The sequence below is a fragment of the Thermobia domestica genome, chromosome 2 (assembly GCF_964235325.1).
Source record: "Thermobia domestica chromosome 2, izTheDome1.hap1.1, whole genome shotgun sequence".
Taxonomy (NCBI): domain Eukaryota; kingdom Metazoa; phylum Arthropoda; class Insecta; order Zygentoma; family Lepismatidae; genus Thermobia; species Thermobia domestica.
The window spans coordinates 245527520-245542561 of NC_137455.1; the positions used below are offsets into that span (position 1 = coordinate 245527520).

Consider the following 15042-nt stretch of genomic DNA (forward strand, 5'->3'; position numbering starts at 1 on the left):
GCACATAAGGGCAAATATGAGGCACATAAGAACAAGTGCTGTTCTAAGTTTCTATCTTATTTCATTGCTTTAAGTGTGCCCTTTGTCTGGAGTCTGGATTCGAATGTCGCACTCAAGCGTTACACTGGAGTATACTTTTCTATCATCCTTTTTGTGTAAATATGTGCGCACATAAGCTGAAACTCCGCGCACATAAGACGCGCATAACAGCAGATTAAAAATATTATATTATTTGAGTGTGAGGGAGGAGATAATGGACCTGTTTGAGTCTCTAGACCAACATGCTGAAACAAAGGCAAACATGGTGCCAGGTCAGCGTTCGCAGATAAAGTCAAAATATCAATGTAGACAAGTTCACGCCTGTTACAGTATTACAGCGTTAAGCTGACATCGTGAAAGACACTATATAGCCTGTTATGCCCATGCAGAGATGTCTATCCTCCTATTGTGTGATTACATCACGAAGTTTACTGCCTAATCATCCTTGCATATGGTTTTCATTTGTCTATTGCATCATTCTTGCTGCAACACCCCTATAATAGCACCAATTTCCCTTACAAGAATTTTCCTTCCCCATGCCTAGAGTAGGCAGATCATGAAGTTTCTTTTAACGCAGTTCTACGTTACTGTTTTCCCTTTTACCGGAGGCGGATTATTATGACATCATCGATATCTTTACTGTTCATTTGCCCAAGTTCCTTTATCTAAGTGTTAGATAAATTATGCTCTCACGTTACTACCCAAACATCGAACCAACTATGCTGACGAGCTTCCATATATATATATAGGGTGTTTCAGATAAAACGTCCAATGCTTATAAATCCGAAACGGCTGAGACTAAAAAGATGAAGCAAAAACTGAGATAGGAAAATGTCATAGTGCACATCACATGGTGTTGTTGTGGTGACCCCCAGGGCCCTTCTTCAAGGGGGCCCAGGGGCCAACTTGATATTTTCAAATGGGATAATGTATTGAACCATACCTCATGCAATAGTCCTTGAAGAACGAAACAAGTTGTGTAGGAAACAATTTTCGATTTGGGCCACCGTTTTCAAGATGGCCGCAAGAAGTCCTGTATTAATTTGAAGTTGGCACCTGGGCCCCCTTCCAGGCCCGTATTCACGGGGGCCAAGGGGGTTGCACCCCCTAATTTTTTCGTGGACCCCTAAATTTTTCGTGGAAGGCTTGCAGAAAATCTCTGTGTAAACACTAAGAATAAAATGCAGTATAAAATAGATTATTCCAAGAATTTTTCCATTTTAACTACTTGACGAACACTTCTAAACATATTTCAAAGGAGTTAAAGTTAGTTTACAAGTCTTCTCAAATCTCTGTATCTGTGTATATGAAATGACACAATAGATATTGAATCAAGTTTTTACGAAAAAAAAAGTATGTTCATAATACTTCATGCCACAATTGTAATAGCGATCTGGGAGGTAGGAGACGAACTGAGAAGTGCTTGCTGCAAGCCAAATCATAAAAACAGGAGCAGGAACAAAGCGTTTATCTTTTGTCGATTTTAGTAACGGCGGCAGGTTACTGTTATTCTTTTGTGTAGTTGTAATATATACATGCATTGCAAAATCCTTGTCAACAGCAAACCTTAGATTAACTGTGGAAAAATTAGTTGGAACAATTAGTTGTGAATTGAAATAAGAGCTCCGAATTCCGTTAAAGGCGATTGATTCTAGTAAGGTCCAAATTATTGTGGTGTGATATGTAAAACAAGAACTGTGGTTGAACATTTACCGTAAAAGTAATGGTTGCAAAGAATCTCATGTATTTGTTCTCGTAGAAGAGTAAAGTTAAGCTAAATTACCTTAATTAGATGAGTAGCTGAGGAAGTGAACATATTTAACATTTAAGTTTAAAAATTAAATTCGGGGTTGTGGAGCCAGGAGTAGTAAAAATTTTCAAGATTTAGAGGAGAAATTAAGTAACAAAATGTTTTGTATTGTATTTGGAGTGGGCAATCCCGTGGAAGTAGCTAGTTTTCATATAAAAACGTAGTAAATTGGAACTATTTCTTAGTAGTGTACGCGTAATAATGTTGTAATTCAACATGAAAGAAGCAGTGATGCTTTTACTCGATACTAGACGGGTGTAGCGTTTTACTTACATTGAGAAAAATCCTTTCTCCGGACAATGATATAGTGTACAAGTATACGGAATGCTCTTGCTTACTACAAAAATCAGAACGGAGCATACGTTATCCGTATGCTGCCCTTAGGTGTTTCATCATGCCGTTACAGGATGTCTGATATCTAACACTCTTCCGTATATTACATACGTATATGTATGTTACCTTCGTCAGCTGTATGTTATATACGTCCATTTGTATGTGAGATCCTGACCGCCTATAATATTTCATACGGAAAGTATGTATAGATGGAACACTTATACAGAAAGTATTATAAAACATGCGTTTTTAGTTATACGCTTGCTGTACGTTAAGTCCAAAAACTACAGGATTTACAAATGTAACATACGATATTACGTATGCCGCCGGGGGGCGCGGTGGCTCAGTGGTAGAGCGTTCACCTCCGGTGCTTGGGGTCCCTGGTTCGACCCCAGCTCGCGCCGTGTGGACTTTGTGGTGGATAAACACCGTGCTCGTGGGTTTTTCGGGGTTCTCCCGTTTCCTCCAGCTTTCTTCATTCCACCATTTCACTCATCTCTCATCATCACCCCCTCCTTTAGCCTAACCGGCGTAATCGTGGGACGTAAAACAAAGATTTCATTTCATTTCATTCCATACGTATGCCGCACACATTTTTTCTCTGTGTGGCTTTGAATAACATTACAGTATTTTTGTTTTAGCTATTTTGGTATGTGTCTTCTTGGTATAGTGTGCAGGTAGTTCATTTATATAAAACGAGTTTAATTTAAGATTTTAAACAAGAAGTTAGTATAAATATTTAAAAAAAATACAACTGTAATTGTAAACAAGGGAATTACTTCAAAGTTACCCATCCACCTAATTTTCAACAAAAAACATAATAAAATCTACAATCATCAATTTCTACTTAAACTTTACTCATTTTATGTTCTGTTACGTTACATCAAGGGTGTGAGTACGGGGGAAAACCACAATTACATATGGAAATCCATTATTAACCTAAAGGGGAGACTGGCGGGCCGTGCGGAGCTCGGTTTTGGGTAGCTAATGGGGAGTGCGGAGTTGAGAGGGAAGAACGAGCGAAGCGAGAAGCCGAAGTAAGATGTAATAACGCATTACTAGGTTACTTAGGTTAGGTTATGTCTACTTCGCACTTACCTTAGTACGTACTTAGGTTTCTAGAGCTCTCCTATCTCAAGCAGAAAATCGTGAACGATTATTGGTTGTCTTAGTTCTTTCATTCATTAACCCATGAATTTTGCACATATTCAAAAGATTAACCTCATTATCAACAAATGTTATGTTTGTTGATATCATGTTTTACAAATATCATCTTTTACAAATGTTAGTACTGTCACTTCACATCCAGCACAAAGACCCTGTACATTTGCAGCCATGTTTTCTCAAAAATTATCCACAATCCAACCGTAATGAACCTAGAGACCAGTAGTTCCCTCTACTTGCGAATTAGACCCTGCTTTATAACCGCTTATCAAAAGATATTACACATAAATTACGCTTTACTTACATGTTATCAAGCACACAAGCAATCGAATTATCAATTTCTTCTAGGTAAATTTTCAAAATTTTGATAAAAACGGATGGGCAACTTCGCAAGTTAAGCCTAAGTAAAGTTGAATTTTATTAACACAGTAGATTATCTTTCGTTCTTGATCTTAATGTTAGTATTACATGTGGGACTATTAAAACATTTATATTTTCATTCTAATTCGTGTAGTTAGTAATATCCATTTAGTGAAATTCACGTTTTTTTTTCATGTAGATTACAGAATGTTAACTCAATGTGTGTGTATAGAGGGGGATAATAGAATTAAGTAGAAGCAAAATACCTAAACATTCAAGAGCAGATATGATGAATTGCTGATGTTACTATTTGATGAACTATAATATGGTTGACTCGAGCCGCCCCTAACTTCTACCGGGCCCCCTCTACATTTTTGGGCTGGTTACGGGTCTGCCCCCTTCACGGAGTTCCCTGAGGGTCACCACAATAACACCACTTGATATGCTTTATCATCGTTTCCTATCTCAGTTTTCGTTTCATCTCTCTATTATCAGCTGTTTCTGATTAAGGCCTATAAGCACTGGACGTTTTATCTGATACAGGACACACTTTTTGCGGCCATTTTGAAAACGGTGACCCAAATCAAAAATTGTTTCCTACAAAAGTTGTTTCGTTTCTCAAGTACTATCGAATGAGGTATAACTCAATATATGTTCTCATTTGAAAATTTGAAGTTGGTCCCTGGGCCCCCTTGAAGGAGGGCCTGGGGGTCACCACAAGAACACCATGTGATGTTCTCTATGACATTTTCCTATCTCAGTTTTTGCTTCATCTTGTTAATCTCAGGCGTCTCTGATTTATAAGCACTGAACGTTTTATCTGATACCGAACCCACTTTTTGCGTCCATTTTGAAAACGGTGGCCCAAATCAAAAATTGTTTCCTACAAAAGTTGTTTCGATTTTCAAGGACTATTGAATGAGGTATGATTCAATACATGTTCCCATTTGAAAATTTGAAGTTGGCCCCTGGGCCTCCTTGAAGGGGGGCCCTGGGGGTCACCACAACAACACCATGTGATGTGCCCTATGACATTTTCCTACTTATAAGCATTGGACGTTTTATCTGAAACACCCTGTATATATATATATATATATATATATATATATATATATATATATATATATATATATATATATATATATATATATATATACACGAAGAAGAGTTTGTAAAGCGAATTATAGTGGTCCATACCTTTGATCGTCGAAATGCAACATAAATAAATTCTACACTGTATTAGACTAGAAGATAGTATCTCTGCATTTGACTTAATGTAACCCCCTAATGATGGAAGAAGGCTGAAGATTCCGGTATAGAGCTAAGAGGTATAATAGGTCTTGATATCTTCACTTTTACGTGAACATAATAAATGTTCATCTAATTAAAATGTCTTATAATTTAACAAAAAATAAAATATAATCAAGTTGAAAGCGAAAAATTAATCAACAAACTTAGCACTGCTTTTTGCCAATATAGCCCTAATCTAGTTATAATAGATTTAAAATGTATTTTATATTTTTTAAACATGACTTTATATACAATTATTTTCTCTTCTAGGACTTCGGTGTAGTTGTTATGACGGATTTGAATCTCGAAACAAGACCTTGCATGAAGATTTCGTCTGGGCCGTTTTATCCGATATCTCTAAGATCAAGTGCAGGTAACTTGCTTTACTTTTACACCACTAATATTAAATAGAATGGAACATACACACTTCAAATATACCCTAAAGTTTGTTATCTACTACTTTAAGTAAAAAATGTTACTTGTCCCTTCTTGTTCATCTTATCATTAACTAAGTCTTTCGGGCATTATGATCTCAATTTACACACTACTGTGACAGTGAGTACTATGTTGATTACATAATCGTTTCACTTTACAAAAGTTTCTCGACATTAGTAACACATAAGTAGTAGAAAATGGATCGATCTGGGCCATATGAGGCCATACTTGGCCAACTCAGGAGCCCCTGGGAAATCGAGCACCGTGAACCGTCAACCCACGGTCTTTTACGACCTCCATTTTAGTGGTGTATTTATTCCCTTTTATGAGCACTTTTTAGGGGGTGTACTCGTTCCCTTTTATGAGCACTTTTTAGGGGTGAACTCGTTCCCTTTTATGAGCATATTTTTCAACCCCTATTTGAACATAGCATAAGACTACGTAACACATAGCAGAACATAAGACTATGTAACATAGCAGAACTAGTAAAAGAACATGGCTTATTTTTCAACCCTTATTTTAACATAGCAGAAATTACGAATACACAGCATAGCATAAGACTATGTAACATAATACAGCTAATAAAAGAGTATGGTATATTTTCCAACCCCTATTTTAACATAAGATTCGTTTCCACCCCTAATTGAACATAGCATAACATTAGATTTAGACTCGTTCTCTTTTATGACCTCCATTTTAGGGGTGAACTCGTTTCCTTTTATGAGCATATTTTCCATCTCCTATTTTAACATAACGAACATAGCAGATGACACATAAGATTACGAACACATAGAAGAGCAAATAACACATAAGACTCGTTCCCTTTTATGAGCACTTTTTTCAACCCCTATTCAAACATAGAAGATAACACATAAGATTACGAACACATAGCAGAGACTACGTAACATAGCAAGGGTGTACTCGTTCCCTTTTATGAGCATATTTTCCAACCCCTATTTTAACATAGCAGATAACACATAAGATTACGAACACATAGAAGAGCATAAGACTATGTAACATAGCAGAGCTAATACAAGGGTATGGCTTATTTTCTAACCCCTATTTTAACATTGCAGGGGTGTACTCGTTCTCTTTTATGATCACTTTTTCAACCCCTATTTTACCATAGCAGAGAATACATGGAGACTACGAAACATAGCAGGGGCGTACTCATTCCAGAAATAGCAGACAATGAGCACATTATAGCAAAGACCACCAACATTAACACTTCGTTCCCTTTTATGAGCCCATTTTACCGGTGTATTCGTTCTATTTTATGAGCACTTTTTTCAACCCCTATCTTGCAACGGTCTATTTAACATAGCACATATTACATAAGACTACGAGGGTGTATTCATTCCCTTTAATCAACATTTAAATTGCACAGAGACTAAGAACGCACCACACCTATGTAAGAGCAGTTGGCATATTTTTCCGCCCCTATTTAAACATAGTCCATTTTAGGGGGTGGACTCTTTCTCTTTTATGAGCATATTTTCCATCCTCTATTTTAACATAACGAACATAGCATCGTTTCCTTTTATGAACATATTTTCCAACCCCTATTTTAACATAGCAGGGGTGTATTCATTCCCTTTTATGAGCATTTTTTCAACCCCTATTTTTAACTATTAACATAGCAGAAATGACACAGAGACTACGAACATGCAACTATGTAACATAGCAGAGACTACGAAGACAATAATGAGGGTGTACTCGTTAACTTAGCACATAGCAGGAGTATATTCGTTCCACCCTATTTTAACAGCACTAATTTCGTTCCCAACCCCTAATTTAACATAGCGGAAATGACACAAGCATGTCCCCAAACTACTGGCCATCGAGAACAGACGTCAAACTAGTAAACGAAGCAACGTATTGAGGTGGTGTTTAAAAATCTAGTAATAGTTCATCAACTAGTGCAAGTTCCAAAAATAATGACCATCGAGGTCAAAGGTCAAAATACTTACAACCCAAAATTCTGGTCATCAACTACTACAAGTTAAAAAAGTACTGACCATCAAGGTCAAAGGTCAAAATACTTAAAACCCAATAGCTCGAAAATGGATCCGCATATTGAGGTGCTGTTTCCAAATCTAGTAATAGGTCATCAACTAGTACATGTTAAAAAATTACTGACCATCGAGGTCAAAGGTCAAAATACTAAAAACCTAATAACTCGGAAACGGAGTCACATATTGAGATGGTGATTCCAAATTTAGTAATTGGTCATCAACTACTACAAGTTCCAAAATAATGACCATCGAGGTCAAAGGTCAAAATACTTAAAACCTAATAACTCTGAAATGGATCCGCATATTGAGGTGCTGTTTCCAAATCTAGTAATAGGTCATCAACTAGTACATGTTAAAAAACTACTGACCATCGAGGTCAAAGGTCAAAATACTAAAAACCTAATAACTCGGAAACGGAGTCACATATTGAGATGGTGATTCCAAATTTAGTAATTGGTCATCAACTACTACAAGTTCCAAAAATAATGACCATCGAGGTGAAAGGTCAAAAACTCGAAAACGGATACGCATATTGAGATGGTGTTTCCACATTTAGTAATTGGTCATCGACTACTACAAGTTTCAAAAATATTGACTATCGAGGTCAAAGGTCAATCTCGTAAACCTAGTCACATATTGAGATGACGTTTCCTCATTTAGTAAATTTGTGTGATCTATTCAATTTTGTACCAAGCAGAAAGAAAAGTGAAGAAGGAATAAATTTGAATGGCTTATTTATTTTTGTATTAATGAGAAAAATCAAAGAAACACACTTTTAACTAGCGCAGAATTTCTGTACTTTTTTGAGCTATTCAAATAAACGCAAAAATTAGTTTGGATGGAGTAACAAGAAAGAAAGCAAAGATATGCCATATTAACTAGCTGAGAATTTTATATCATCTTGTATTATTTAAACAAAACGAAGGGCCAAATTTGAGAAAGCGAACATGGACCATTTTACTCAAATTTGTATGGAGTAATTAGCTTTGTATGAACCAGAAAAAAGTGAAGTAGGTCCATTTTAACTAGTTCAATATTTCTGTACAATTTTGTACTACCCAAATTTTATTTTTGTACCAATCAGAAGAAAATCAAAGAATGGTCATTTTAACTAGCTCAGCATTTTATACCTTTTTGTGCTATTCAAATAATAGAGGGAACAAATTTCAGTGGTCTATTTTATTTTTGTAACAATCAGAAGAAAAGCAAAGATATGCCATTTTAACTATTTAAACAAACGAAAAGATAAATTTGAATGACCTATTCAATTTTGTACCAACGAGAAATGCCATTTTCTCTAGCTCAGAATTTTATATCATTTTGTACTACTCAAATAAACAAAAAACCGAAGAAGGATCATTTAACAAACTCAGACTTTTATACCATTTTGTACTACTCCAATAAACGAAGAAATAGAGTATTTAGTTTTATACCAAGCAGAAAAAAAGAAGTGAAGATTAGATGGATTATTTTCATTTGTACCAACTGGAAAAGAGAAGAAGAGCTACTTTAAATAGCTTGGAATTTTATATCATTATCTACTGTTTAAACCCTTTTAACTAGCTCAGAATTTATATAACTTTTGAACTATTGAAATGTTCTATTTTTGTATCAATCAGAAAAAAGAGAAAAAGTCCATTTTAACAAGCTCAGAATTTATATACATTTTGTACTAATCAAATATACGAAAGAATAAATTTAAGTGACCTATTCAATTTTGTACCAATGAGAAATGCCATTTTAACTGGCTCAGAATTTTACTACTCAAATAAACAATGGAGTATTTAGTTTTATACCACCGAGAAAAACAAAGAAAGGACTTATAATTTGTGTCAACTCTAAAAAGGGCCATCTTAACTAGCTGAGTATTTTATACCATTCTGTATTATTTCAACAAACAAAAGGAAAAAGCAAAAAAGGACAATTTTAAACTAATCTAATAAACGAAGGCATAAATATGAGTGAGACCAGAAAGAAAACCGAGGAAGGCCCATTTTAACTAGTTCAATATTTCTGTACAATTTTGTACTACCCAAATAAACGAAAGAAGGGCCATTTTATACATTTTTGTACCATTAAAAAACTGAGGATAACTTGAGTAGTCTAAGTTTTTGTACTCATTCGAAGAAAAGTAAAGATGATATATTTTAACTAGCTCAGCTTTTTCATACCTAATGTTGCCATTTAAATATGGGTGTTCTAACCATTCATAACAGGTTAGATTTTTATGCCTTTTTGTAATATTTGTACCAAACAGAAAAAAGCTACACAAATTTGTAATAACCACAAAAAGCGAAGAAAGACCATTTGAGTGGCCTATTGAATTTTATACCAACAAGAAATCTCATTTACAGGCTGTTTTACTGAGAAAGCGAACATGGACTCAGAATTTTATATCATTTTGTAATACTCAAATTGGATGGATTATTTAGTTTTGTACCAAGCAGAAAAAGGAAAAAAAGGTATAAATTTGTACTGATCAGAAAAGCGAAGACATTTTAAAAAATAATAAATTTGTTGGGTGTCCTATTTCCTTTTATTCCAAAGAGACCATTTTTAACTGGCTTAGAATTTTATACCTTTTTGTAATATTTGTACCAAACAGAAAAAAGGGACGAAATACCATTTTTGTACTAACCAAAAAAAGCGAAGGAAGACCATTTTAAATAGCTCAGCATGTTATATTTTTTGTGCTTTTGGTCTACCCAATTTCTTGACCATGTTCTACTATTTAAACAAAGGAATAAATTTGTGACCTATTCACATTTGTAACAAGCAGGAAAAGGAAAGAACTAACATTTTGTACTAATCAAATGTGGGTGGCTTATTAAAATAAACGAAGGGCTAAATTTGAGTGACCTATTCAATTTTGTACCAAGTATAAAAAATTGAAGAATGAATAAATTTTGTTTGCAATTAAAAAAGCGGAGGTCGCTTTATGTACATTTGTACTACTCAAATTCTACTTTCTGTACCAACCAGAGAAAAACAAAGAAAGACCATATTCTGCTATTCAAACAAACGAAGGAATAAGCTCAGAATTTCTATACCTTTTTGTGCTATTCAAATAAACGAAAAAACGAAGAAGGATAATTTTATATCCTTTCGTACTAATCAAACATGTGTAACCTATTCACTTTTATGGCAAGCAGAAAAAGCCCCTTTTACTTTTGTACCAACCACGAGTACAAAAACTTAGACTACTCAAGTTATCCTCAGTTTTTTAATGGTAAAAAGTATAAAATGGCCCTTCTTTCGTTTATTTGGGTAGTACGAAACTATACAGAAATATTGAACTAGTTAAAATGGGCCTTCCTCGGTTTTCTCTCTGGTCTCACTCATATTTATGCCTTCGTTTATTATACTAGTTTAAAATGGTCCTTTTTTGCTTTTTCCTTTTGTTTGTTGCAATAATAAAGAATGGCCCTTTTTAGAGTTGACACAAATTATAAGTCCTTTCTTTGTTTTTCTCTGTGGTATAAAACTAAATACTCCATTGTTCATTTGAGTAGTAAAATTCTGAGCTAGTTAAAATGGCATTTCTCATTGGTGCAAAATTGAATAGGTCATTCAAATTTATCTTTTCGTTTGTTTAAATAGTTAAAATGGCATATCTTTGCTTTTCTTCTGATTGTTACAAAAATAAAATAGACCACTGAAATTTGTTCCCTCTATTATTTGAATAGCACAAAAAGGTATAAAATGCTGAGCTAGTTAAAATGACCATTCTTTGATTTTCTTCTGATTGGTACAAAAATAAAATTTGGGTAGTAAAAAATTGTACAGAAATATTGAACTAGCTACAATGGACCTTCTTCAGTTTTTTCTGGTTCATACAAAGCTAAATACTCCATACAAATTTGAGTAAAATTGTCCATGTTCGCTTTCTCAAAATTAGTCCTTCGTTTTGTTTAAATAATACAAGATGATATAAAATTCTCAGCTAGTTAATATGGCATATCTTTGCTTTCTTTCTTGTTACTCCATCCAAATTAATTTTTGCGTTTATTTGAATAGCTCAAAAAGGTACAGAAATTCTGCGCTAGTTAAAAGTGTGTTTCTTTGATTTTTCTCATTAATACAAAAATAAATAAGCCATTCAAATTTATTCCTTCTTCACTTTTTTCTGCTTGGTACAAAAATTGAATAGATCACATAAATTTACTAAATGAGGAAACGTCATCTCAATATGTGATTTCGTTTACGAGATTGACCTTTGACCTCGATAGTCATTATTTATGAAATTTGTAGTAGTTGAAGACCAATTACTAAATGTGGAAACACCACCTCAATATGCGGATCCATTTTCGAGTTTTTGACCTTTGACCTTGGTGGTCATTATTTTTGAAACTTGTAGCAGTTGATGACCTATTACCAAATGTGAAAACACCACCTCAATACGCAGATCCGTTTCCGAGTTATTAGGTTTTAAGTATTTTGACCTTTGACCTTGATGGTCAGTACTTTCTTAACATGTACTAGTTGGTGACCAATTACTAAATGTGGAAACTCCACCTCAATATGTGGCTCCGTTTACGAGTTATTATGTTTTAAGTATTTTGACCTTTGACCTCGATGGTCATTATTTTGGAGCTTGTAGTAGTTGATGATCAATTACCAAATGCGGAATTACCATTTCAATATGTGACTCCGTTTCCGAGTTATTAGTTTTTAAGTATTTTGACCTTTGACCTCGATGGTCAATACTTTTTAAGCATGTACTATATTGATGACCTATTACTAGATTTGGAAACAGCACCTCAATATCGATCCCAGCCCCCGCCAAGTGAACTTTGTGGTGGACAAACACCGTATGCGTGGGTTTTCTCGGGGTTCTCTCGTTTCCTCCCACTTTCTTCATTCTACCATTTCATTCATCACTCATCATCACCGTCTCCTTTAGCCTAACCGGCATAACCGTGGGACGTAAAACTTCAAGATTTCATTTTTTTCATTTCAGCACCTCAATATGCGGATCCATTTTCGAGTTATTAGGTTTTAAGTACTTTGACCTTTGACCTCGATGGTCAACACTTTTGGGACATGTGGTCTTTGATGACGTATTACTAAATGTGGAAACACCATCTCAATATGTGACTCCGTTTTCGAGTTATTGGGTTTTAAGTATTTTGACCTTTGACCTTGATGGTCATTATTTGGAACATGTAGTACCTAATGACCTCTTGTTACATGTGGAAACACCACCTCAATATGTGGCTCCGTTTTCGAGTTATTGGGTTTTAAGTATTTTGACCTTTGACCTTGATGGCCACTAATTTTGAGACATGTACTAGTTGATGACCAATTGCTAAATGTGGAAACACAACCTCAATATGTGTCTCCGTTTCCGAGTTATTAGATTTTAAGTATTTTGACCTTTGACCTCAATGGTCAGTACCTTTTTAACATGTACTAGTTGATGACCAATTACTAAATGTGGAAACAGCACCTTAATATGTTGTTTCTTTTTTGAGTTTAACCTTTGTTCACGATGGTCGGTAGTTTGGGGACATGCTTGTGCCATTTCTGCAATGTTAAATTAAGGGTTGGGAACGAAATTAGTGCTACGTAAAATAGGGATGGAGAATGTGTTCATAAATCTCTGCTTTGTTAAAATGTTTAAATAGGGGTTGAAAAAGTAATCATAAAAGAGAACGAATACACTCCTAAAAGTGCTCATAAAAGGAAACGAATACATCCCTGCTATGTTACGTAGTCTTATGTATTATCTGCTCTGCTATGTCATTTCAATTAGGGGTGGAAAAAATGGTCATCAAAGAGAATGAATGAATACACCCTCTAAAATGACTATCTGTAGACCGTGGGTGTTCAATTGTAATCTTTGCTCATTGGCTGCTATTTCTGTTATGTTTAAATAAGGGTTGGAATGAGTACACCCCTGCTATGTAACATAGTCTTATAAGGGTTGAAAAATAAGTTATAGTCTTTTATTAGCTCTGCTATGTTACGTATTCTTATGTCATTTCTGTTATGTTAAAATAGGGGTTGAAAAAGTGCTCATAAAAGAGAACGAGTACACCCCTGCTATGTTACGTAGTCTTATGCTCTTATATGTATTCGTAATCTTATGTGTTATCTGCTATGTTAAAATAGGGGTTGAAAAAAAGTGCTCATAAAAGGGAACAAATTCACCCCTGCTATGTTACGTAGTCTTATGTATTATCTGCTATGTTCCATAGGGGTTGAAAAAGTGATCATAAAAGCGAATGAATATTATGTATTCAATGCTATGTTAAAATAGGGGTTGGAAAATATGCTCATAAAAGGGAACGAGTACACCCTTGCTATGTTACGTACTCTTATGTGTTATCTGCTCTGCTCTGTGTTATGTAGTCTTATGTGTTATCTGCTATGTTAAAATAGGGGTTGGAAAATATGCTCATAAAAGGGAACGAGCACACTCCTGAAAATGCTCATAAAGGGAACGAGTACACCCCCTAAAAAGTGCTCATAAAAGGGAACAAATACACCCCTAAAATGGAGGTCGTAAAAGACCGTGGGTTGATGGTTCACGATGCTCGATTTCCCAGGGGCTCCTGAGTTGGCCAAGTATGGCCTCATATGGCCCAGATCGATCAATTTTCTACTACTCACATAAACAGAAATTATAGATTCCTTTTGTAATTTCTAGAACTTTGTCAAAGAAAACTACGAAAAAATATAATTGTTGCTCTTAATGACAGGAAGATTTCGCATGTTACAAATTAAATATGTAGTCATAAGCCATAGCGTTATCATATTCCATTTTAAACTTCAATTAGGTTGTATATAACAATATCTATTAATTGAATGAACGGTATTTGACATCTGACGATAAGTATACATTTATTAAGGTGTTTTTCTCCATTTCATAAGGTTTTATCTAAAGCAGGGATGTCCAAACTACTCCCGCCACAGTTTATTTTGATTAATTTTTAAAATGTATTAAGTAAATCATACGAAATAATAACGGGACCCGGACAAATCCGCCAAATGACAAATCTGCCATTTACCAAATCCCCAATTACCAAAGGCGCCAAACGCGAAAATGACCAAATGTGCCATTTGTGAAAATGGACAAATCAGCCAATGGGCAAATCTTTCAATTGGCAAATACGTCAATTATCAAATCTGTCCAAATGCGCAAAATGACCAAATGCGCCAATCTTGAGAATGGATAAATCAGCCAATTGACAAATCTGCCAATTAACAAATCTGCCAATGGACAAATCTGCCAAATGCGAAAATGACCAAATGCTCCAATCATGAAAATGGACAAATCTGCCGATTGACAAATCTGCCAAACGGAAAACACCCAACTCTGTTTGTATTATCATCAAATGACTGGATAGTCTAGCAAAAGGCATGCAGAAAGAAAGTACTTATGAATATAAAGCGAGAAACTAAAAGTAATTAATAGAAAGTAATCAAATCGCCCAAATATTTGAGGATTTGAACGAGGTAACCATTTACAATAATATTAACGTTTACTCAGTATATGTTTAAAAAAAGTTGGTTATTTTGTGAAGACCGGAGAGACGTATGACGTAAAAGTTCAATAAATCGTGCATGCTCTAACGCAATGAGAGATAATTT

At 34.9% G+C, this 15042-nt stretch overlaps 1 protein-coding gene across 2 annotated transcripts in view; it reads left to right on the forward strand.

Annotated features, from left to right (window-relative positions):
* Positions 1-15042, forward strand: part of LOC145678425 (alpha-1-inhibitor 3-like) — a 2648409-nt gene that overhangs the window by 1526653 nt on the left and 1106714 nt on the right. For both annotated transcript variants that reach the window (XM_081748543.1, XM_081748544.1), the window contains exon 13: positions 5267-5369. In XM_081748543.1, coding sequence (XP_081604669.1) covers positions 5267-5369 — 103 coding nt within the window. The remainder of the gene's footprint in view (positions 1-5266; positions 5370-15042) is intronic.